Source organism: Conger conger, chromosome 1, assembly GCF_963514075.1.
Source record: "Conger conger chromosome 1, fConCon1.1, whole genome shotgun sequence".
Lineage (NCBI taxonomy): Eukaryota > Metazoa > Chordata > Actinopteri > Anguilliformes > Congridae > Conger > Conger conger.
In genome coordinates, this window is record NC_083760.1 from 5,772,068 (window position 1) to 5,797,940 (window position 25,873).

Sequence of the window (25,873 nt, forward strand, 5' to 3'; positions counted from 1 at the left end):
AGTCATTCAAGTATTCTCACTACAGCCGAAAGGAAAGAGGTATATCAATTCTAATACGCAAAAGAATACCATTAATCCACAATGCTACCATAACAGATCCCGAAAGATGATATGTTATCATGGATGGATGAATTAATAGCTACAATATCACCATTACAAGCATATATGACCCCAATATTGATGATTCAAATTCAGCAAGAATAATTTCCTGTGACTTCAACCCAATTTTAGACAGTTCAAGCATCACAGGTCATAAAAGAAACTGGCATACTGCCACTGAAACATAACAGCTTAGTTTTGTTAAGTTAGGAGTGATTTACTGTGACATATAACTATACAATTAACGGTTTTACCAGCACGTTTAAAGATTCATGAAGTTTTTATGAAAAAAAAAACTTCAAGAACGATGCAGTAACTCAGATTCAAACATTTTCTTATCGTGCGTTTTAACACCAGACTTTGAGATAATGTAATTCCTTTAAATGTCTCTCAGCAAAAGCTACAAAATGCGGTTAAACTGGTGGCACCATGTCAGCTTTGAACCGCGAGTCTGTAAAAATGAACGCACGTTGAATTCACAAATTCACAAATGAAATGTAAAATTACAGCAGAATAACACATCAGTGATAATCAAATTAAATTATTATTATGATTCGATTGTCACTGATGTATTATTCTGCTGTAATTCTACATTTCATTTGTGAGGTGTATCGTAATGAGCTAAGATTGGACGCTGTGCACCTCACAGACCGACATAATAAAAGTGTCATGCCACAGCTGTATAAGTGCAAAACAAACACAGGCCATCTCCAGGGCTTAGGCAGAGCGGCAAGGGACAGGGTGACGCAATAGTTACACATGGGATGGGGAAGCAAACACAGGGCATCAAACAGGGCATGTAAATCAAGTGTTCAATAAAAATATTGACACAGAGATAGCAGACCATATACAGAATCTAGCTGCCATGCTTCCCGGTCCAAGTATACAAGAAAATAAGGGATGAACTGGCAATATGAAACTCAATGACACTGAGCTCCCTGCAGTTCTTGAAAGCCTGCCCCTCTCATGCACTCTATTATTACTAATCTCAATGTAAACCACAATGATTTAAATAAATTATAAGATGTATTAACCTTTCAAGGATTTCTAGGTTGTGATTGGTCCAACAGTTTCAAGGTCTGCCAAGGGAAGGGCACGATCACGTGTGCGATCTCACCGGAGTACTTCATGGGCTTGAAAACGGCATAATATATTAGGTCCTCTTCACACTTGTACTTTGATCAGCACTTTGCGGTACGTTGCTCTGGATAAGAGCTAAATGCCTTGGAATGTAATGTAATATTTAACGAGGGAGAGTGGGAAACATTGAACAATATTTTATTGCTGCTTTTGTTTGCTTTTTCTCTCAACAGAAACTCTATGTGGTCACTTTCAGTACTTGGAACTGTACTTCCTCTCTAGATTTCTACTAGAACAGCTAAAGCTGGATGAAATCTCACAAAGAGAGATGTTTTCAAGCCTACAATCGTATACAGAGCCAGTTAATGGTCTAGTTGGTCTAGTTTACCAGTTATAATAGGTAGACTAGACCTGACTAGAACAGCAGCTCAGGAGAATGTTACAAAACAACATTCCACTAAAAGACAACTCTGGCTTGACATGATATGAGAGATAGTGACTGTACAAGAATATGTGCAGATCACTCTTTGTTGGTTAAATCACATCCTGTTATAGGTTCAAGATCGAATTGCTCCTGAATTTAGAGTGTAACGTGTCTGAGGAGATGTTGTGGGAGTTCCTTGAATTAAAATGTCCTCTTCACATTTAGCCTTGAAGGATAAATATATATATATATATATATATATATATATATATATATATATATAGATTTATTTACTTTTCCTGGCAAAAAGTAAATCCATACAGACCCAGAGTCTTTTTAAACATTTCAGACATTTTAGTATTGAAGATGACTTGCTTGAAGGATAAAATATTCTGTTATACTTCAACTCATCACTGTACTTCATATATTACGGTTGGTTGGCCTAATCTGTCACTGGTATGCAGCTCAGGAGAATGTTACAAAACAACATTCCACTAAAAGACAACTCTGGCTTGACATGATATGAGAGATAGTGACTGTACAAGAATATGTGCAGATCACTCTTTGTTGGTTAAATCACATCCTGTTATAGGTTCAAGATCGAATTGCTCCTGAATTTAGAGTGTAACGTGTCTGAGGAGATGTTGTGGGAGTTCCTTGAATTAAAATGTCCTCTTCACATTTAGCCTTGAAGGATAAATATATATATATATATATATATATATATATATATATATATATATATATAGATTTATTTACTTTTCCTGGCAAAAAGTAAATCCATACAGACCCAGAGTCTTTTTAAACATTTCAGACATTTTAGTATTGAAGATGACTTGCTTGAAGGATAAAATATTCTGTTATACTTCAACTCATCACTGTACTTCATATATTACGGTTGGTTGGCCTAATCTGTCACTGGTATGCAGCTCAGGAGAATGTTACAAAACAACATTCCACTAAAAGACAACTCTGGCTTGACATGATATGAGAGATAGTGACTGTACAAGAATATGTGCAGATCACTCTTTGTTGGTTAAATCACATCCTGTTATAGGTTCAAGATCGAATTGCTCCTGAATTTAGAGTGTAACGTGTCTGAGGAGATGTTGTGGGAGTTCCTTGAATTAAAATGTCCTCTTCACATTTAGCCTTGAAGGATATATATATATATATATATATATATATATATATATATATATATATATATATATATAGATTTATTTACTTTTCCTGGCAAAAAGTAAATCCATACAGACCCAGAGTCTTTTTAAACATTTCAGACATTTTAGTATTGAAGATGACTTGCTTGAAGGATAAATTATTCTGTTATACTTCAACTCATCACTGTACTTCATATATTACGGTTGGTTGGCCTAATCTGTCACTGGTATGCCTTGATATATAAACCTATTCTAGGTCTACCCCCTTCTTATTTCTATATATATACCGTGAAGCAATGTTTTCAACGTTCGCAGGATTTTGATCTGTCGCAGACCACTTTTGCCCGCACAGAAGGGCGGATTCCCCGGTTTCCTGGAATGCTCTTTTGAAAAAAAAAAAAATGAAACTCAAAAACCTGATTACGCTTGAAGTTTTCAAATCTATGCTGAAGGATTTAGTAACGGAATCGTTTGTCTGTACGTGCTGTGAATAGCGGGAGATGACGTTCTGTTTATGTTTGTTTGGTGATGTTGAACAGCGGCATTTGCCGATTTAAAACTGGACCAACATCGAGGTGAGAGTGAATTAATTAATTAACTAATAATCGTAACCCCACCAAATACCAGCAAAAACTGTGTGTCAGGTTTAAATAACATCAAATGTAATACAATCTACATCACCCTCAGCCATAATAGCAATATATAATAGGCGCACTTTGATGTACAAACGTTCCCAACACTAAAAACAGCATGAAAGCAAACTTACTGGAAGAAGCACCGCCACTGACTGTTTCCAACCTTAACTTCTGCTAGAAATGTACAATGTAATGATGAACCTGAATTTCTTAAAAAACAGCCTAAATTTCTAAAAACGTAATTTCTGGATAAGAGCGTCTGCTAAAGTAAAAAGATGTCTTTCTTTTCTTTTTTCATTAAAAAGATTATTTTAAGCGTACTTTAAGATGAAGCGGCAGCCAGCAGTCAGTCTCCCGGAATGGCAAACAGGAGCCTGTAAAAACGCGTCATGAGAACTTATTATTAATTTATGCCGTCCTATATCCGTCAGCTGGTTGCTGTACGTCGAAGAACCTTAACAGGGCGTGAGCAGAGCGTGCGATAAGCGGCTATAATGTAGATTTAGGGGGGGACAGGGGGGACAAAACATAATGAATGACAACCTCCTGCCCAATACAGGTAAAAATAACAGCACAGAGGATCTAAACGCTTAGATATTAGATAAAGTACGCTTATGTCTTGCACTTGTAAATCGCTTTGGATTAAAAGCACCTGCCAAATGACAAAAATGTAAAATGTAAATGTAACTGTGTAGATGGTAACAAGGCTGCAAACAAAAACAAAAAAAACTGAATAAACTGAATAAACTTTCTGCTAAAATCAGGATGATCTGTCTGACGTATTTCAAGCATATAGTTTCATTTGTCTGTCAAAATGCAACATATTTAGTATCTAAATCTCTCAGTATCTAAATGTCTGCAAAATTTTCTGTATTTGTACAGACTTTTGCTGGTAGTGAACACTGACTGAGAGAGGTATTCATGAATTTTGGAAGAAGTGGTGATTAAATGCCTTTTGTATCAAAGCAATGCAAAAGTATACACAGTTTAGTTCACATAGTCTAATGATATGGTGAATGTGTTCATTGTTTTGAAAAATTGGACATGGTATTGAGACAAGTGTGAAAACGATTGTAAAAAACTGTAATACTCACCATATCGTGTCTTGTCCCAGATGACACCATATCCCACAATGCAGCGTGGTGGACTTTCACTGTAATTTGTTTTCTTATCACAAGGGATGGCCAAGACTGCATTGATGTCACCATGAAATGCTGGATACAACATTTTACTGTGATATATTACGGTTAAATGTACAATCAGTAATTTCGGAGGAATAACAAGGTGGCCTGTAGCGTAGTGGTTAAGGTAAATGGCTGGGACACGCAAGGTTGGTGGTTCTAATCCCAATGTAGCCACAATAAGATCCGCACAGCCGTTGAGCAAGGCCCTTAACCCTGCATTGCTCCAGGGGAGGATTGTCTCCTGCTTAGTCTAATCACAGTATTAGATATTAGGGGAGCATTGTGGGGGAAATGGGGGATAGGTGCAGATGGCAGACAGAAAATTGAGGTTTAGTCTCCGTTGCACTTTACCCAGAAGGTCCGTGCCGATCGGTGCAGAGTCAGACCGATAAAGATCTAGCCCAATGAGTCACAGCCCTGTGGTCTGCCCACAACCTGCCCCAACCCTGCCAGAGCCCTTCTGTCTCCCAGCAACCACCTCCCACCCGGCCAATGCTGGTGAAGCTGCAGATCAGTACATTATTACATTATTACATTATTGGCATTTGGCAGACGCTCTTATCCAGAGTGACGTACAGCTGATTAGACTAAGCAGGAGACAATCCTCCCCTGGAGCAATGCAGGGTTAAGGGCCTTGCTCAAGGGCCCAACAGCCAGGCAGATCTTATTGTGGCCACACCGGGATTAGAACCACCGACCTTGCGTGTCCCAGTCCTTTACCTTAACCACTATGCTACAGGCCACTCACTCATGCCTCTGCGGTTGGCTCCAGTTTAGTAGGTTATTTCAGCAACCATTTCAATGCTAAGTCAATGGTAACAATACGCTAAAACGTCTAGCATTTTAAATGGTTGCCCGGTGACTGTAATGTAATGTTGTATAACATAATGACAGGACGTGACATTGTTCGGTTCGATTGGTTATGATTTTCTGGTCTATTGTGTGTTCCCAGCAGCTGCATGATGCATGATGGGTTGGGTAGCCCTGTTGCAGCACTACACACGTGACCCGATAAAAGACCAGGTGCATATTCACAAGTCACTAGACAGGTCCCGAGTGCCTTCTGTTTCAAAACACGTTTTTACAGTCTAACCGCTTCTGACACAGAGAGAAACTCAGTGACTATAAATTAATCAATTCCAGCAGTAGACACAGAGGCTTTCCAGTTAATCCGGACCAAACTTTGATACGTTGGCTGTATAATTACAATATTTAGCTTTTATCCAAAGCGACTTACAGTTGCTTAGATTAAGCAGGAGCCAATCCCCCCTGGAGTAATGTGGGGCTCGGGTCACTAGTCACTAGGCTGTAAGGCAACCGAACACATAAATCTTTGAAATTCGAAATTTAGCCTTGTCATAAAAATAGTAAGCCCAAAAATGACAATGATAATTTAACGAGTGGCAGAAACTCTTGAAGTCCATGATACAATATAAACTGTCGGAAATAACTCCCAAATATAAAGTCCATTTCCCTTGTTTTCAGACAGCTCTTATTAAAAAAATACTACGTACCATACACACAACATAGCCTTATGAAAACAGGACAGGCACAGGAAGTAAGGAACGAAAATCAAAGGCGCTCCATTTTTTCCCTTTTAAGAGCGCATCAAACTTATAGGTGGGACCCACAAAGACCGGGTTTCCCCTTTAAGTTGTCAGGTGTTGTGTATGGACAGGTGAGTGGGAGAATAAGGAAGTGAAGCAGAGCATCGCTTTCTCACACGAACTGCTCGAAAAAATCTTCCCTCAGCAAAGAGATACAAAGAAGCTGGGGGAACAAAACAGTATCATGAGGAGCAAGAGGGAGCTACTTGGTAAGTGTCTGTGTATTACAGTATCCACACTGTTTGTGTTTAATATATAAACTTGAGTAGATAATTGTAAACGTGGGCCATGCTTGCGAGTCTGTTTCTTGTTTTTTTTTTTTTACCAAACACAGGCCTCTCTTTTCCAGTGTGCGTTCCATTCTCTGCTCACACACTTCAACACTTCACAGCTTTGTCTAGCGATGTTTATCCTGCATTCCATGTTGTGATTTTAAATCCATGTTTAGTTTTTTTTGTTGTTTTATTCCTGTCCAGGCTGCCTGAAACAGAGGAAATGAACAGGCACCTGCTTCCTGTTGTTGCCGTGATCGTGTCAGCTGGTAAGCTACTCCCCAAATCTCCTACTGTCACCCGACCCTGCCATCCCAAACTCCTTCCTCTCTCTTGCCCCCTCCTCTCTTCCTGCCCTCCCCCCCCCCTTCCTGTCCTCCAGTTCCCCCTCTCCTCCCGCTGTTAAACTGAATGGCCTCAGAATGGGTATGATCTCACGCTGTCAGCGTCAGAGGTAGAGTTTAGGCTGTAATGCGTGAGTGTTTTATTTCTAGCCCTAAAACGAACGCAACAAAGTAAGAATAAAAATCCTGTGACAGGAGTGGCAGGGTGCAACAGCGCAGGACCAAGCGAAATGTGGCTGAACCACATTCCCGCGCTGGCTGATGCTAGAGGTGCGTGGATGTGAAGGGGTGTGGAGTAGGAAAGGTCCCTTTCTGTAACTGTCTGTTTTCCCACCGGTGTGTGTGTGTGTGTGTGTGTGTGTGTACGTGTGTGTGTGTGCTTGCGCGTGCGTGTGTGTGTGTGTGCGTGTGCGCGCGCATGTGTGTGTGTGTGTGTGTGTGTGTGTATGTACACCTCAAATGCCTGGTTACATAAAAAATAGCAGAAGCCGAAAAATAGAATAATTACATGATTACATTTCCTTTATTTTCACTATGCATTACCGTGTATAGAGCTTTTTTTTTTTTTTTGTTGATCCGATTCAATTCTATTTTAATTTTTGTATCGCTTTTCACAGAAGACTGTCACAAAGACGCTTTACAGAGCAACAGAAGGGAAGAAAAAATTCTGATAAAACCAGCACCGTGTTCAAAGTTCAACGCTGTGTTTTATCTGCTACAACTGTGCAGTTTGTTTGTCTTCATGTGCTCCACCTTTCCTACTGAGTCATGCTAAAAAAACTTTTGTTTTTAGACTTTCTGGTTAAAAGAACGGCCGGCCTGTAGCGTAGTGGTTAAGGAAAATGACTGGGACCCGCAAGGTCGGTGGTTCTAATCCCGGTGTAGCAACAATGATATCCGCACAGCCGTTGGGCCCTTGAGCAAGGCCCTTAACCCTGCATTGCTCCAGGGGAGGATTGTCTCCTGCTTAGTCTAATCAACTGTATGTCGCTTTGGATAAGTCTGTCTGCCATATGCCATTAATGTAATGTAATGTAATGTAATGTAAAAAGAATGGTTTGGTGCATTGAAACCGTGTTTTCACTGGGAAGGTACAAGCACTGGTATGCAGTTCCAGTGCCTTTTCACTGCCTTTTTCCCATGATGGTTTTCACATGCCGGTCCACATTGATTTAAATTACCTGAGCATTGAAAACGAGCGCAGCTATGTGACAGCGCATGCTCCTATTGAGTGCATTGGAGGTTCAGACGGTTTGGGAATCGTTGCCACAAAGCTGTCCAGTTTCAGTCCGTAAACATAGGAATCCAAAATGGCACAGTGTGACTGGGCAATCTGTCTCTTTACTGTGGATATGCTAATCCACCATGCTATCTATATTAACCACACCCCCAATCAACCATGTGACCTGCATTAACCACACCCCAGTCAACCATGTGACCTGTATTAACCACACCCCCAATATCAACCTTGTGACCTGTATTAACCACACCTCCAATCAACCATGTGACCTGTATTAACCACACCCCCAATATCAACCTTGTGTCCTGTATTAACCACACCCCCAATCAACCATGTGACCTGTATTAACCACACCCCCAATCAACCATGTGACCTGTATTAACCACACCCCCAATCAACCATGTGACCTGTATTAGCCACACCCCCAATCAACCACGTGACCGGTATTAACCAGTAATCTGTCCCTCCCCAGTGCTGCCCCTGGCCGTCCGCTCCCAGGACCCTGTCCCCATCCAGTTCCAGACCGCCCCGGTGCTGGCCGTGTCCGGCACGGAGGCGGTGATGACGGCGGTGACGATTCCGCAGGTGCTGTCCATGACCTGGGTGTCCCCCGGCGGAGAGACGCTGGGGCTGTGGGTGTCTAACGGGCCGGTGATAAACCCGGTGGCTCAGTACCAGGGCCGGCTCACCATCAGCGCCTCTCAGCTGCGCATCGCCGCCACGCAGCTCCGAGACACCGGCAACTACACCGTCACCGTCGTGCCCGTCGCCACCACCGGCCAGGGGCCCAACGCCCGCTCCGTACAGCTCCGCGTGTTCGGTGAGCGAGGGAGGGAAGGCGGGAGAGATGGAGGGGGGGAGAGAGAGAGAGAGAGAGAGGGAGGGAGAGAGAGAGGGAGGGAGAGAGGGATGGAGAGGGGCAGAGAAAAAGAAAGAGGGAGGGAGGGAGGGGGGGAGAGAGAGAGAGAGAGAGGGATGGCGAGGGGGAGAAAAAAAGAAAGAGGGAGGGAAGGCGGGAGAGATGGGGGGAGAGAGAGAGAGAGAGAGAGAGAGGGAGGGAGAGAGAGAGGGATGGAGAGGGGCAGAGAAAAAGAAAGAGGGAGGGAGGGAGGGAGGGGGAGATTTGGACGGGAGGGGGAGAGAAACAGAGAGGGAGGGAGGGAGGGAGAGAGAGAGGGATAGAGAGGGGGAGAGAGAGAAAGAGAGAGAGAGAGGGAGGGTACTCATCAGTATTTTGAATAAATATGAATCATTACTGTCTGTTATTTAATTTCCCATAAATTGTTTAATCTTTGCAATGCCACTGCTGATTTCTCTTCCTTGCAGAGCATTAGCAATATTTAAGCTTGTTTGTTACACTAATTGTCAAGCATGAGACAATATGTGTAGGCCAGGTATGCTTGTTTACCTGTTCAAAATGACCTTGGTAAATGGTTGGCATTTATCCAAAGCGCTGTACAATTGATGCTTCTCATTCACCCATTCATACACACACTCACACACCGACGGCGATTGGCTGCCATGCAAGGCGCCGACCAGCTCATCAGGAGCATTTAGGGGGTTGGGTGTCTTGCTCAGGGACACTTCGACACAGCCCGGGCGGGGGGATTGAACCGGCAACCCTCCGACTGCCAGGCGACTGCTCTTACTGCCTGAGCCAATGAGACGACTGCTCTTACCGCCTGAGCCAATGAGACGACTGCTCTTACTGCCTGAGCCAATGAGACGACTGCTCTTACTGCCTGAGCCACGTCGCCCCTGACGTGCAGGTGGAGTGACGTGGGTGAAGATATGATCTGCTGAGGCTTCCAGGCCTTTGGCGGGGGTGTAGGTCTCTCACGTCTTGGCGTCCGCATCACTGTGGTGCAACAGTGATGGAGAGGGACGCGCGGCAGCCGAAGGGAAAGTGAAAGAATTAAGCCGTGGGAGAAGATGTAACTCGTTTTCTCACAGGTGTTTAGAAGAAGCACACTTTGACTTTGAACGTATAGATGTCACCACCACGCTTTGTGGTGTGACCACTTGGTTTTGTTGTGAGGATCAGGACATTATGTATTTTTTTTTTTTTCTGAAGGTTGCTACTGGCTGGATTTTGCACGTTGTTGAGTTTTCTGGGCCTGGTGTTTCACAGCGTTTGGTGTGCATAGAGCCTGGCCTGTTTGTCTGACAGCTTAACAGACATTTTTACATTTTCATCCCTGGTTTTTGCAAAGGTTCAGTTGTCTTATAGTTTTTTTTAAGTTTGATTTCACCTTTATTGGGACTATTTTGAGAGACACAAAGCGGTGTGGTTTTTCGTTTCATTTTTTCATTTCCCATAAATTGTCTAATCTTTGCAATGCCACTGCTGATTTCTCTTCCTTGAGGAGCATTAGCAATATATAAGCTTGTTTGTTACACTAATTGTCAAGCATGAGACAATATGTGTAGGCCAGGTATGCTTGTTCACCTGTTCAAAACGACCTTGGTAAATGGTTGGCATTCATATAGCGCCTTTATCCAAAGTGCTGTACAATTGATGCTTCTCATTCACCCATTCATACACACACTCACACACCGACGGCGATTGGCTGCCATGCAAGGCGCCGACCAGCTCATCAGGAGCATTTGGGGGTTGGGTGTCTTGCTCAGGGACACTTCGACACAGCCCGGGCGGGGGATTGAAGCGGCAACCCGCTGGTGCAACAGTGATGGAGAGGGACGCGCGGCAGCCGAAGGGAAAGTGAAAGAATGAAGCCGTGGGAGAAGATGTAACTCGTTTTCTCATGGGTGTTTAGAAGAAGCGCACTTTGACTTTGAATGTATAGATGTCACCACCAAGCTTTGTGGTGTGACCACTTGGTTTTGTTGTGAGGAACTGGACATTATGTATTATTATTTTTTTCTGAAGGTTGCTACTGGCTGGATTTTACACGTTGTTGAGTTTTCTGGGCCTGGTGTTTCACAGCGTTTGGTGTGCATAGAGCCTGGCCTGTTTGTCTGACAGCTTAACAGACATTTTTACATTTTCATCCCTGGTTTTTGCAAAGGTTCAGTTGTCCTTTAGTTTTTTTTAAGTTTGATTTCACCTTTATTGGGACTATTTTGAGAGACACAAAGCTGTGGTTTTTCGTTTCATTTTTTCATTTCCCGTAAATTGTCTAATCTTTGCAATGCCACTCTGCTGATTTCTCTTCCTTGAGGAGCATTAGCAATATATAAGCTTGTTTGTTACACTAATTGTCAAGCATGAGACAATATGTGTAGGCCAGGTATGCTTGTTTACCTGTTCAAAACGACCTTGGTAAATGGGGTCACTCTCTCTTCCTCTCCCTCTCTCCTCCCCTCTCCCCCTCCCTCTCTCTCCCTCTCTCTCTCTCCCTCTCTCCCCCCTCTCCCCTTCCCTCTCTCTCCCTCCCTCTCTCTCTCTCTCTCTCCCTCTCTCCCCCCTCTCCCCCTCTCTCTCTCTCTCTCTCTCCCTCTCTCTCTCTCCCTCTCCCTCTCTCAGATGCGGTGCAAGGTGTGCGTCTCTCCGTCCCCTCCGTTGCCATGGAGAGCGGAAACGTGTCCCTGCGGTGCAGCTGGTCTCGTGGGACGGACATCACGGTGATTTGGGGAAAGGGGGGCGTGGCCCTCACCCCAGACTCCCGGGTGACCATCTCGGGGGGGTCCCTGGTGATCAACCCCGCCCGACGGGACGATGCCGGCGACTACTCATGCACCGTCAGCAACCCCGTGAGCGCGGAGACCACCACCGCACGCCTGACCGTGTTCTGTGAGTGACCCGGCCCACCGTCCCGTCATCAGACCGCAACCCCAAAAACCGTCCCATCAGACCGCAACTCCAAAAACTGTCCCATCCAACCGCAACCCCAAAAACCGTCCCATCAGACCTCAACCCCAAAAACTGTCCCATCCAACCGCAACCCCAAAAACCATCCCATCAGACCTCAACCCCAAAAACCGTCCCATCAGACCGCAACCCCAAAAACCGTCCCATCAGACCGCAACCCCAAAAACCATCCCATCAGACCTCAACCCCAAAAACTGTCCCATCCAACCGCAACCCCAAAAACCATCCTGTCGTCAAACCAAAACCCCCAAAAACAACCTGTCATCCAACCACAACCCCCACAAACATCCTGTCAGACCTCAACCCCAAAAACTGTCCGGTCGTAAAACCAAAACCCCCAAAAACATCCTGTCATCCAACCACAACCCCAAAAACTGTCCCATCAGACCTCAACCCCAAAAACTGTCCCATCGTAAAACTGGAACCCCAAAAACTGTCCCATCCAACCACAACCACAAAAACCATCCTGTTGTTAGACCGCAACCCCAAGAACCCTCCCGTCATCCAACTGCAACCCCAAAAACTGTCCCTGTCATCCAACCTCAACCCAAAAACTGTTCTGTCCGATCACAACTCAAACACCACCCCTTCATCAGATCACACCCAAAAAAAAAAACGTCCCTACAAACCACAACCCAAAAACAGACTGCACCCCAGTATTCACCACGCCCCCCTGACTAACCCCACACTTTCCCAACGCACTAAACACCCTCACTTGTGTTCTTACAAAGATAAATAATTATGATTGTTTTCCTATCCCTGATTCCTACTAGTCCTGTAGTTCCTGTTAACAGCTATTTTTAAAGAAAAGTATATTTGCTCCGTCATTTCACTGTACATTTGAAAACATAGTTTGATATCTGCAGGCTCTAGTGTGGAAGCCTTGATTTCCGTAATGTGTACATGGGGATATTTACATGGATCTGCAACAACCTTTTTATGGAATTTTGCATCATAAAAACAAGTGCTTTTTCATGTATGAATGTGCTATTAATAATACATTATTAATGCCTGTGTGGGAAATCTCACACACACACACACACACACACACAAACAATAAAACATATGTTATTTTTCATGATATATCTGTTCAGGGACAGTATTCTGGCTTCCTCTAGCCAGAATACCGTAGGGTCGACAGACACAAACACAAATGAACTGATTGGCTAAACTCTGGTGCAACGATGTTGTACAGGGTCCCTGTTAAATAAATTAATACACTACATTTTGCCACTGGGTGCCCTAGCTGCATGAGAAAGATCAAATATTTTTTGTTCGTCTGCCCTTTTCAATTTTAATGAACTTGACTTTCCAAACGTGGAAGTGAAAGATTCTCCAGGACCTCCCTACTACCATCCAGCCTTAATTGAGGTACTGACTTTTAGCAGGCCAGAGGATGTTACTGAAGTGTTCCCTTCATGGCCTGATTTCTTCCCAAATGCTCTCAAAAATGTCACTCTCAAAATAAAATAAAAAAAGGTTCTCTGGCTTGTCTTCATGGGGGAAGTTAAGTTGAACCTTCAAAGAAACCGAAAAGATCAAGTGGGAAGCTCTCTACCTCATTTGCTTGTTTCGTATTTTGTTCTGAGTCTCTCTCATCTCCCCACCTTCCCCTGTGATTGGTCCTTGTGACAGTTTCTCTGTATGAGAGACAAAAGGTAATGTTGATTCAGCCTGTGGTTAAGGTACATGACTGGGACCCGCAAGGTCGGCGGTTCGATCCCCGGTGTAGCCCCAATAAGATCCGCACAGCCGTTTGGGCCCTTGAGCAAGGCCCTTAACCCTGCATTGCTCCAGGGGAGGATTGTCTCCTGCTTAGTCTAATTGACTGTACGTTGCTCTGGATAAGAGTGTCTGTCAAAATGCCATTAATGTAACGTGACCTCTGGTCTGCGCCCCTGTCCAGACGGGCCGGACACCCCTGTTTTGCAGCGGGGGCTGCAGGCGGACTGCGTTGGGGGTGGCGAGGCGGTGGTTGGCCAGACGGTGCGTCTCACCTGCACGTCCGAATCCGTGCCCCCCGCCCTGTTCACGTGGCAAAACGGCGGCGTGCCGGTGGCGCCCGACCAACCGGACGGCGGCGTGCTGAGCATCCAGACCTTCTCCACCAATCAGAGCGGCCGCTACGTGTGCACGGCGAGGAACACCGTCACCGGGCGGACGTCGGCACAGGGGACGGACGTGGCTGTTGTCAGTGAGTCACGCCCCCGTCTCTCCCTCTCCCCAGCCCCCAGCCCTCAGCTCACAGCTCACAGCCCTCAGCCCTCAGCTCACAGCTCACAGCCCTCAGCTCACAGCTCAGCCCTCAGCCCTCAGCTCACAGCTCACAGCCCTCAGCTCACAGCTCAGCCCTCAGCCCTCAGCTCACAGCCCTCAGCCCTCAGCTCACAGCTCACAGCCCTCAGCTCAGCCCTCAGCCCTCTCCTCAGCCCTCAGCCCTCAGCTCACAGCTCACAGCCCTCAGCTCAGCCCTCAGCTCTCAGCTCAGCTCACAGCTCACAGCTCATAGCCCTCAGCTCACAGCGGGCTTCAGAGCAGCTCTGATAAAGGCTTTACACGTAGAGACCAAAAAAAAAAAAAAAGAAAAAACAGTTCAACGAGTCTCTCCTTCTCTCTGTTTTTTTTCTTTCTCATCCGCTCACCCACTCCCTTGCCCCACCACTCCTTTTTCCCCTTCCCTTCTGTCTCTCTCCCCTCTTGCCCTCTCCTTCTGTGTTCCTTCTAAATTATTGCCCCTTTTTCATCTCTTTTTCTCTTGCCCTCTCCCCGCTCTTGTTCTCCCTCTTTCCTCCTCACTGCTCTCGTTCGTCCTCCTCCTCTCCATCCCTCTCTCCCTCTCTCTCTCTCTCTCTCTCTCTCTCTCTCTCTCTCTCTTCTTCCTCCCCCTCCTCCTCCTCTCTCTCCTCTGCGGCCCAGACACGTGTCTCAGCGGCGGTGCCGTGGCGGGGATCGTGATTGGCTGCGTTCTGGCGCTCATCTTGATCATCATCGCCATCTTCCTGCTGGTGCGCTGGCGCAAAGGTAGGCCACGCGTCGTCCCCACTGTCCCTCTGAAGGCCATCCCCACCGTCCCTCTGAAGGCCATCCCCACTGTCCCTCTGAAGGCCATCCCCACTGTCCCCCTGAAGGCCATCCCCACTGTCCCCCTGAAGGCCATCCCCACTGTCCCCCTGAAGGCCATCCCCACCGTCCCTCTGAAGGCCATCCCCACTGTCCCCCTGAAGGCCATCCCCACTGTCCCCCTGAAGGCCATCCCCACCGTCCCCCTGAAGGCCATCCCCACCGTCCCTCTGAAGGCCATCCCCACTGTCCCTCTGAAGGCCATCCCCACCGTCCCCCTGAAGGCCATCCTCACCGTCCCCCTGAAGGCCATCCTCACCGTCCCCCTGAAGGCCATCCCCACCGTCCCTCTGAAGGCCATCCCCACCGTCCCTCTGAGGGCCATCCTCCAGCCCAAGCAGTCGAGACCAGACGAGTTTTTAGAAACAGTCTTTGGAAGAAAGTTTTTTTTTTTTTTTTTGGTGTGGACCGTCCGGTTTTAGAACCTCGGCTCTCGACGGCTGGCATTTTGAAAAAAAACGAGCGCGTCAAAGTCTTAAGCCTAGAGAGAGATTCAGAACAATCGACGATGGATCGTACGTTACAGTTAACTTGGGTCGTCATGGGATTGTCGTTCCTTTGTTTACTCAACGCTTTGGCGTTCCGAGGTTTCTCCAGTCTTGTCTCGGCTTGTATTTGTCACCTGGGCTTAACTGTCACTCTAACTATTGCTTTAACCTGTTCTAATTGTCACTCTGTTGTTCATAGTCATCTGGCACAATATCTGTTTCCCTTTCTCTCCCCCTCCTTTGGCTCTGCGGTGCAGCACGTCGGATTTAAAATGAAACAATGAATATGGGGTTAAGGTGCAGACTGTCCCCTTTAATTTACGGGACCAGAAATAATTGGACAGTTGGCGTCTCAGCCGATTAGTCAGGTGTACCCAATTGCCTCCTTAGTGCAGGTATAAGAAAGCTTTCAGCGTCTAGTCTTCATGTTAGGCTTTTGGTTGCATTCGGAGTCTGTTATTGGCATGTGCCAACAGGAAGACCACAATTACGCCAATGTGTCAAAGTCAAGGACACCATGATAAGCAATGATACAGTCACTCAGATTCGAAGCAGTTTATTATCATCTGTTTTAACAGCACAACAGAGCTTGGAGCTTCTGAAGTGTTGCTGCGTTACAGGTTTATGACATCTTCGACACAATGAGTCAACCGAAAGTGAACAAACGGGATTGGTAATGAGGATTTGTCATGAGACAATGGCGCTCCTTGTAATGGCTCTCAGCCAATCGCAATACGAGGCCAGAGCTAACTGTTGTGTAATTGACCATATTAACATTTCAGCGTCTAGTCTTCATGTTAGGCTTTTGATTGCAGTCTGTTATTGGCATGTGCCAACAGGAGGACCACAATTAATGTGTCAATGTGTCAAAGTCAAGGGCACCATTATAAGCAATGATAGTCACTCAGATTCGAAGCAGTTTATTATCATCTGTTTTAACAGCGCAACAGAGCTCGGAGCTTCTGAAGTGTTGCTACGTTACAGGTTTATGACATCTTTGACACAATGAGTCAACCGAAAGTGAACAAACGGGATTGGTAATGAGGATTTGTCATGAGACAATGGCGCTCCTTGTAATGGCTCTCAGCCAATCGCAATACGAGGCCAGAGCTAACTGTTGTGTAATTGACCGTATTAACATGCTTGATACGTTGTGCGCGCGCGTGTGTGTGTGATATTTAATGGAGTTGATATGAAAGAAATCTCATACATGGTGCATGTGTGTGATGTTTGATGATGAGCAGTAGCTATGAAATATGGTGCTGTTCATGTGCTTAAAATCTTTGTGCATGTATGTGATATGGGCGGCATGGACGGTGCAGTGGGTAGCACTGCCGCCTCACAGCGAGGAGGTCCTGGGTTCAAATCCCCGTCGGCCGGGGCCTCTCTGTGCGGAGTTTGCATGTTCTCCCCGTGTCTGCGTGGGTTTCCTCCGGGTACTCCGGTTTCCTCCCACGGTCCAAAGACATGGGTGTATTCCCGCCTTTCACCCAATGTATGCTGGGATAGGCTCCAGCCCCCCTGCGACCCTGTTCAGGATAAGCGGGTTAGGATAATGAATGAATGAATGAATGAATGTATGTAATATTTCTATGGAAGATGCTGTTTATGTGCTTAATATGTCGTGTCATGTGACAGTAGACCGGCGGCTCAGACAGGCTACAGGACATCCCAAACCGGAGGAGGACCCTCGGCACCACGTAAGAGACTGTTTTACTCTCCCGTCCACACCAGCGACGTTACATCTCACGCTCTCAATATGTATTTATGCTGCTCTCGTCGGCATGACAACCTGTCGGCATGGTGATGCCATAGCAGTGGGAATGACGAGGAACGACAGAGATTATTCTGTAAAAAAGTAAAGAAGAGAGAATTTACTGTAGCCATAAAACCATGACACGATGGCAATGTGAACCATCACATACTGCAGATATGATATCATACATAGCTGCCTGTTTGTATAGCTATACCTACTAACTGTGGTTAACAAATACCAACACTATTGTTCTCTCTCTCTCTCTCTCTCTCTCTCTCTCACAAACACACACACTCTCTGTCACACAATTATGCCAAAGCATAATTATAAATCAAAAATAATTACAAACATAAATGTAATCAAATAAATATTAAGATTGACATATAACAGACAGCTGGCGGCACGGATGGTGCAGTGGGTAGCACAGCCGCCTCACAGGAGGTCCTGGGTTCGAATCCCCATCGGCCGGGGCCTCTCTGTGCGGAGTTTGCATGTTCTCCCCGTGTCTGCGTGGGTTTCCTCCGGGTACTCCGGTTTCCTCCCACAGTCCAAAGACATGCAGGTCAGGCTGATTGGAGAGTCTAAATTGCCCATAGGTATGAGTGTGTGAGTGAATGGCGTGTGTACCCTGCGATGGACTGGCGACCTGTCCAGGGTGTATTCCTGCCTTTCGCCCAATGTATGCTGGGATGGGCTCCAGCCCCCCTGCGACCCTGTTCAGGATAAGCGGGTTAAGATAATGGATGGATGGATGGATGGATATAACAGACATGCATATTTGTACTTGTCATAACAAAACAAAACCTTTCTCCCTCTCTCCCCATCTCTCTCTATCTCTCCCTCTCTCTCTCTCAGCCTCGTAATCATGCCCCACCCTTGGGACACAGTCACCCCAGCAACCACCAGCTACACAACCTAAACGCACTCCACCAAGCCGACTACGCACTCCCGCCCAACTTCAACACACTCCAGCCTCATCACCAAGGCAACGGCAATGCGTTTCCACACAACGGCCAACTGAACGGCAACGCGTATCCGCCGGTCAACGCTAACACGTTGCAACAAAATGGCTGGCAGAACCCCAACGCGTTCCCGCAAAATGGCCGACAGAACCCAAACTTGCTCATACAGACGGGGCAGACGCACTCCGGTGCCCTGCCCCCCACTGTCCACTTGAACCTCAACACACTGCCAAATCAGCAGACCAGCAACACACAGCCCCACACTGTCCACGTGAATCTAAACACATATCCAAATGGAGGCCAACAGGACCCACACGCACTACAACACACTGACCTGCACAATAGCCACCCGCAACAACACAATAACCAAAACTGGAATCACACAGGACAACACAATAACCAGCAAAACCCTAACAATACGCCTCAGTTTGGTCACACGGACAGGACTCCTCTTATACAGACGGGCGAGTCATATCCTGCAGACAGGACCCCGAGAGGTCATCGGAATCACAGGAGCGCCGAGGATCTGATTCAGACCGGATACACCCACCCCGTGAATCCGGCCCCTGGCGGGAGGCGGAGCCATGACCCCGGGGGGGACAGGGATGTGTCACGTGACCGGCGTGACCCCGGGGGGGACAGGGATGTGTCACGTGACCGTCGTGACCCCGGGGGGGACAGGGATGTGTCACGTGACCGTCGTGACCCCGGGGGGGACAGGGATGTGTCACGTGACCGGCGTGACCCCGGGGGGGACAGGGATGTGTCACGTGACCGGCGTGACCCCGGGGGGGACAGGGATGTGTCACGTGACCGTCGTGACCCCGGGGGGGAAAGGGATGTGTCACGTGACCGTCGTGACCCCGGGGGGGACAGGGATGTGTCACGTGACCGTCGTGACCCCGGAGGGGACAGGGATGTGTCACGTGACCGGCGTGACCCCGGGGGGGAAAGGGATGTGTCACGTGACCGTCGTGACCCCGGGCGCTCCCAAATGCCCTGGGACCGCCTACAAGGCACCCCGGCGTACCCCAATCACGGCTTCCAGGGCGATTCGGACACGTCTGCCGACAGAGACACGGACTCCCGGCGCCGCGGTCGCTCGGGCGACAGGAGACCCGCGCCGGACTCCGCCCACGACGACGGACGACACAGACCCCGGGCCGCCGAGCGGAGCCCCGGGACGCGCGCCCGCGCCGCGCCCCCACACCGCGACCCCTCCCCTCCCCCGCCGTACAACGAGCCGGACCGTCTCGCCCCTGACGGCCAGGACCCGCAGAACCGGGCCGTCCGGAGGCCCGACCAGCAGCACGCCCAGGCTGCTACCCACAATGCACCGTGGCAGGACCCGCAGAGCCAGGCCGTCCGGAGGCCCGACCAGCAGCCAACTGGCCACGCCCAGGCTGCTACCCACAATGCACCGCGGCAGGGGCCGCCGCAGACGACTCGGGCCCCGCAGCAGCAGGGAGACGTGCCGCGGGGCCCGGCGCCCGTCGCTCAGGCCCCTCCGGACCCCAGCCCCCTCACCCAGGCCGCTCTGCAGACGCACACGGCCCGCGCCCAAACCTTCCAGACCCGCAACCACCAGACAGCCGCAGCCTTGGGGAACCCGGGGGCCCAGCCCCGGCCCCCGAACGTCGCTCCCGCCCCCCTGGCCGCTCCGCACGCCCCCATCCCCGCCCGCCGCCCCCCCACGCCCCCTCCCGTCATCCCCCTGGCCCAGTTCCAAACGCTCCCCCGGCAACACCTCCCCCAGCCCGCCGCACGCCCCCAGCAGCCTCCACACGCCGCCCAGCACCGCCACCCCGACCCCCACCATCGACAGAGGCACCCCCAACACGCGCCTCACGGGCACCCCGCCCCGCACCACCATCACCACGGCAACGGCGCTCACCCCCACCCGACGGCGGGACACAGGCACCCGACCAACCAGAGACAGGTGAGTCATCGCGCCTAACGAGCCGGCCACTCCGCCGGGACCGCACCTGTCACTCCGCAGCGCACTGGAGCCCGATATTTCACTGCGGGAGGCCGTATATAAAAATTAAAAAAAGCGCATCTCCGTTTCAGCAGAGTCGCAACATCTTCCTTGTTACGGACGTGGCGGAGTGTGTAAGTCGCTTGACGGCGCTCCCCGTGTTCTTGCCCGCTGCCCTCCAAGCGCGAGACGAGCGCGCGGCGGTGTTCGAGAGCGTCAGCGAGCGCGGGAGCGTCTCGGTCTATGGGCAGGCAGGCAGGCGGGCATCGGCGCGTGTTGTTGGGATTTTGTGACGAGCGCGTAATGAAATGTGTCATTCATCTCTCCCGCACAGCAGCCGGCCTGGGTCAGACCGAGACGGTGAAGGAGCGGAGCGGAGCACGGCGAGGCGTGTCGGACTGTCTCTCGCTTCGAGTCTGCCGAGGAGGTCGGCGAAGACAGGCCCGTCCACACTAACTGCTATAACTGTAACTATAACGATGTGAGCATACGTGATGATGGATAACGTACTCCAAATTGGCTATGTCATCTGCCGTTTAAATTCGTGACGCCGTGTAAATTTGGATGGATTTGATTGCCTGTCAGTGTTTTATCAGCTGGAAAAAATCACTCTTAAAGTCATCCCAATGATATCGTTTGTCACTGTCGTTATAGTTGTGCTGTGGACGCCGCCATGGACAACAACCGTGACGAACGATATCTTCGCGATCACTTTCAGAGCGATGTTTAGTAGCTGCACGAATGATAAAACACTGACAGCAAATCAAAATTCAACCGAATTTAGAGGACGTCACGTACAAAATGGCAGATGATATAGGCGAGAGACTATTTCCAGAACGTTATCGTTCATAAGTGTGGATGCTCACATCGTTATTGTTATAGTTCGAGTTATCGTTATTGTTGTGAATTGGCCTTAACGCAGGCGTCGTGGGAACGAAACTTTTCCCGGGGAGCTGTGGGACATTGGAGACAATGCGCTCAGATTGTCGCTTTCCTTCCGTTGTGCGGGTTTATTGTTGAATGGCAGTGAGACTGATGTCCGAATATAATGGAAGACCTGCGTTTTTAACGGCCCCATATCAAGTTGTAATTTGAAAGTTAATTAATTTGCAATTCCTATAGCGCGCGTCTGCTCCGTCTGGGTTCCGCATATCTCCGGTGACTACGCGGGGCGCCCCGCGCTCGCACCGCCGCCACAATAAGGCGCGGGACTGTCCATTATGTTTCGCCGATGAAATATTTTGACTTCGACAATGAACTCGCACAAAGGAAAGATGGCAATCTGAAGCGGTACCCGTCGGTTGAATGGCTTCCCCACGGGGGGGACATTGTTGAAAGAATTGCACTGCCACGCGCCCATTGTAGATTCCCGTGGAAATGGGCGTTCGGAAGACGCCGTTTGGCACGAGTCTATTCATGGCAAAAGGGAGATAATTTAATAACCGTTTACATGATCGCTAATATATATATATATTTAAATGAACAATGCTATATGAACACACAGATACAGTGTATATATTACTGCTAACGTGTAGTCTTAATATGTTTTATATTTTTACAATATTTTGTTTGAACATAATTGTGATTGTCCTTCAACTCCCAATACATCATTTAACTCAGGGAAAATATTTTGAATTCTGGAAATTCCAATATTTGTAAGCCACAAAATATGAACTTTGAATAAATTATGAAACGAGATAACTTTGCAAACAAGTACAATTACAATAACTTTACAATAAAAATGTTTTGCTGCTGTACTGTGGTACTTGATGTCATTACATTACATTACATTAATGGCATTTGGCAGACGCTCTTATCCAGAGCGACGTACAGTTGATTAGACTAAGCAGGAGACAATCCGCCCCTGGAGCAATGCAGGGTTAAGGGCCTTGCTCAAGGGCCCAACAGCTGTGCGGATCTTATTGTGGCTACACCGGGGACCGAAGCACCGACCTTGCGGGTCGCAGTCATGTACCTGTGTGTGTGTGTGTGTGTGTGTGTGTGTGTGTAATTCCATAGCACGTTGCGGCAACGTGAGGCAAATCATGTAGCCTTCATGTACCGTATGTAACGGGCGAGATGCCACGAACCTTCGCTTCCACTGCACTTCGCCGTGCTTGCTAGCGGACTAGCTGAGCTAACCCCGCTACATGTATGAACATGTATGAAGACGGAAGGTCAGCCAAGAGGGAAAACACTCTCTGCTTCCATCAGCTGAATGTCAGTTTGAAACGTACTAACGGAATTGAGGCGTTGTATTCCATCTCTAGAATTCCATTCCATGCTGAACGTCACAAGCACACCCGAACGCAACGGTACTGGCTCCGTGTGGCGGAAACAACTACGCCGGCTTTTCCCTTTATTCGCTCGCTCTTGGTGAAACCTAATAATTTCTTTCTACCTCTTATGTGAAATGAATACACTTAAATGTGTTCAGGCGTCGCTGGATACAATGCAGATTAAAAAGCTTGCGTTAAATAAATTTCCAGCACAATAGCACGAATGGATGCTTCCTCGCCTCGACGTGTTGTGGTGCCGACGACAACCTATCTGCGAATCGCAGGCGTTAACGGAGCAGCCGGGGTGAAGTCTGTCACCCTTATCTCCCGCACGTAGAACAGTGCGAGGTGATTGCGATCTCTGCTCCTGGGAGAGATTTAACAGTGGCGTGGGTTTGTGGGGATTGGAAACGGAGAGCGTGATGAAAACTCCTCCGGCTGTTTTACATGTGGTCTCTAATGATGACACGCCTGTTCTCTCTGTGTGTGAGTGTGTGTGTGTGTGTGTGTGTGTGTGTGTTTGTGAGAGTGCTTCTACATCAGCGATATTACCCATGATCCACTGCAGAAATGAGCCAGTTTCCAGGCCTACAAGGTGGGTGTGTGTGTTTGTGAGAGTACATTACATTATATTACATTACATTATTGTCATTTGGCAGACGCTCTTATCCAGAGTGATGTACAGTTAATTAGACTAAGCAGGAGACAATCCTCCCCTGGAGCAATGCAGGGTTAAGGGCCTTGCTCAAGGGCCCAACGGCTGTGCCGACCTTATTGTGGCTACACCAGGATTAGAACCACCGACCTTGTGTGTCCCAGTCATTCACCTTAACCACTACGCTACAGGCTGCCCGTTCAGAGTACTTCTACATCAGTGATATTACCCATGATCCACTGCAGAAATTAACCAGTTTCCAGACATATAGGGGTTGTGTGTGTGTGTGTGTGTGTGTGTACACTCGTGTGTTGGGAAGGGGAATAAACTTTTTGTTGGCTTCTTTACCACAGTAAATTTGAGGTGTACACAGTGGCCTTCTGATGTGGTTAATCTCTGCACACTGCCTTTCACTGCTGTATGTAGTGTGCCAACTCATACAGGCTCACATTTACATGTAGGCATTTATCCGGAGGGGACCCGCTGGCAGTTGGATAATTACTGAAGAAATTCCAGTTTAGCGTCTTGCTTTACTGGAACCTCTGAAAAAACTGGTTAACATGTTACCATGTTTTCTAACTGCTGCTTCCTGTGGGATGTCTAGTTTGCCTTATTGCCGTTGAGATACAGACGCGACGATTTGATAAGGCAAACTAGCTCAAAGTCCAGTGAGTGTCATGTCGTGATTGAACAGCCTGGTCTGTTTAGACCACAGGAATGTGGTCTCACTATCTGCCTCTCCCCTCCGTACACACGGGGAAACATTCTGCGCAGTTAAGAGGCGTGCCGCGAGATTTATCTCCCTCTGTATCCCGTCTTGGATGTCCTGGAGTCTTCTCCTGGGAGCATTGCTGTGTGGAGCCCAGAACACCAGGAATTTGGGGTTCAGAGACCCAATCTGCCAACATGGCCCAGCAGCGCAAAAAGGTGGCCAGAAAGAGCCTTTGATTTGAATGCAATCTGTAAAAAAGAAATGAAATAATTGTTTGAAAATCTCAATGCCGATATAGATAACGGTCGTTGAGGCCTGACAGTTGAAATCAAAATTTTTAGAAGCAGTTCCAGCTCCAAAGCGGAAACCAATTCGGCTTTTTTCTGTTTTGCCTGAAGGTGGAGAACGCAGCTAGCTGGATTTTTGCATTATTCTACAAATATCATCTCTGTTGTTAGAAGCAGTGGTAAACATTCCATAACTGAACAGGTTTACCCTCTAACACACAGGTGTCAAACTCCAGTCCTGGAGGGCCGCAGGGTCTGTTGGTTTAACTCCAGTCCTGGAGGGCCGCAGTGTCTGCAGGTTTAACTCCAGTCCTGGAGGGCCGCAGGGTCTGTTGGTTTAACTCCAGTCCTGGAGGGCCGCAGGGTCTGTTGGTTTAACTCCAGTCCTGGAGGGCCGCAGGGTCTATGGTTTTGGAATGTTCTGGGGGCCTGCGGTTTAATTCAAGTCATTGATTGGTTGAAGTATCCACATGCCTTGTTCTCAAGGCGTTAATTGGCAGTTGATTGAAAGGGAACCACAAAAACCTGCAGACCCCTGCTCTAACATATTCATGTTTAGGTCTTACTAGAGAGGCTAAAATCATTCCTCTTTTGACAATAATACTGCTCACCTCCTGATGGTGGTATAGGCTCATTCTGAGGTTAGCGGTCTGAGCAAGGAACTGCATCGCTTCTCTGAGATAGTCAACGCTGCCCTGCAGTTCTATAAGACAATCAGCAGGGAGGTTGTTCCAAACATGTTGGAGAAATTGCCACAGATCTTCTGCAGACTTTGGTTGGCTCCTTGCTTCTGATCTCAGACAGCCTTGATCAAGTTTTTATGTAAAAAGTAGTCAATTGCTTACAGTAATATTTAACTTTTTAAAAATTAAATACAAAAAATGTCTCTGTAAAATTAAATCTTTTGGAAAATAAATATTTTTGGAAATCTCAAATGTGTTCTTTTATACTAAGACACACAAAAAAAGGAACATATATATAATAAAATCTAGGGTGCCTCAGACTTCTGCACAGTACTGTACATTTCAAGTAGCTGAAAATCAGCTTGTACAGCGAGCGATGTCTTGACTCCCGAGGCTGGCTGGGAACCAAATGGGTTTTTCTTTGAACATTTCATTTTCCACGGAGAGTTTCGACTTCAATGACCAGTTATCCTATATATTATATGATACTTTCAGCATTTAGCAGTTCCCTGGTTTCAGCTGTAGGTCAATCAGTTAAGCGACGCGAAACGTGACATCTTTCAAAAGGAACTATTCACCACGGCGCATCGCGGAAAATTAAAGCCTTTGCAGTCTAAAGAAGTGAAATCCCAAAGTTAATCATGGAATATTCATCCTGTAATGTGGCATTTAAAGAGTAAACCATCCCCCAATAGATATCATTTCTAATTAAAAACAATCGACAGCACTTCATACGACAGGAATTGCAATTAAGTTTGGGGAGAAGACTAGCATGTACTGGGCTTGGGAGCACATGTAGTAGCTAATTGCATCATAAAGATATAAAATGCACACTCGAGTGTAGGAGAGGGCAGTTCAGGTCCTGCCGGGCTGATGTTTGTGCTGATTTTTGCTTCCACCAATTACACAGGCCCAATTAGCTAATTACCCTCCTACGCCAACTCCAGTTCACTCGCAGGTTAAGTGCAGGGGGCTGTTTCGCATGGAGACGCAAGAACTGAAGGCAGGAGTCGTCTGCGACGCATTCCTGAGCTCATCATAAAGAAAAGCGAATTTCAGATAATGTGCGATCG

At 47.6% G+C, this 25,873-nt stretch overlaps 1 protein-coding gene across 1 annotated transcript; it reads left to right on the forward strand.

The window, feature by feature from the left end:
- Positions 1 to 3,142: 3,142 nt before the first annotated feature.
- On the forward strand, positions 3,143 to 19,740 carry si:dkeyp-97a10.3 (uncharacterized; the record flags this gene model as incomplete). Its single annotated transcript, XM_061255958.1, has 9 exons — positions 3,143 to 3,341; positions 6,338 to 6,401; positions 6,669 to 6,733; positions 8,521 to 8,868; positions 11,536 to 11,802; positions 13,787 to 14,074; positions 14,797 to 14,901; positions 17,127 to 17,188; positions 18,100 to 19,740. Coding segments are annotated over exons 3-9 (2,757 nt in total), but the record flags the coding sequence as incomplete, so codon positions are not given.
- Between the last annotated feature and the right edge of the window lie 6,133 nt (positions 19,741 to 25,873).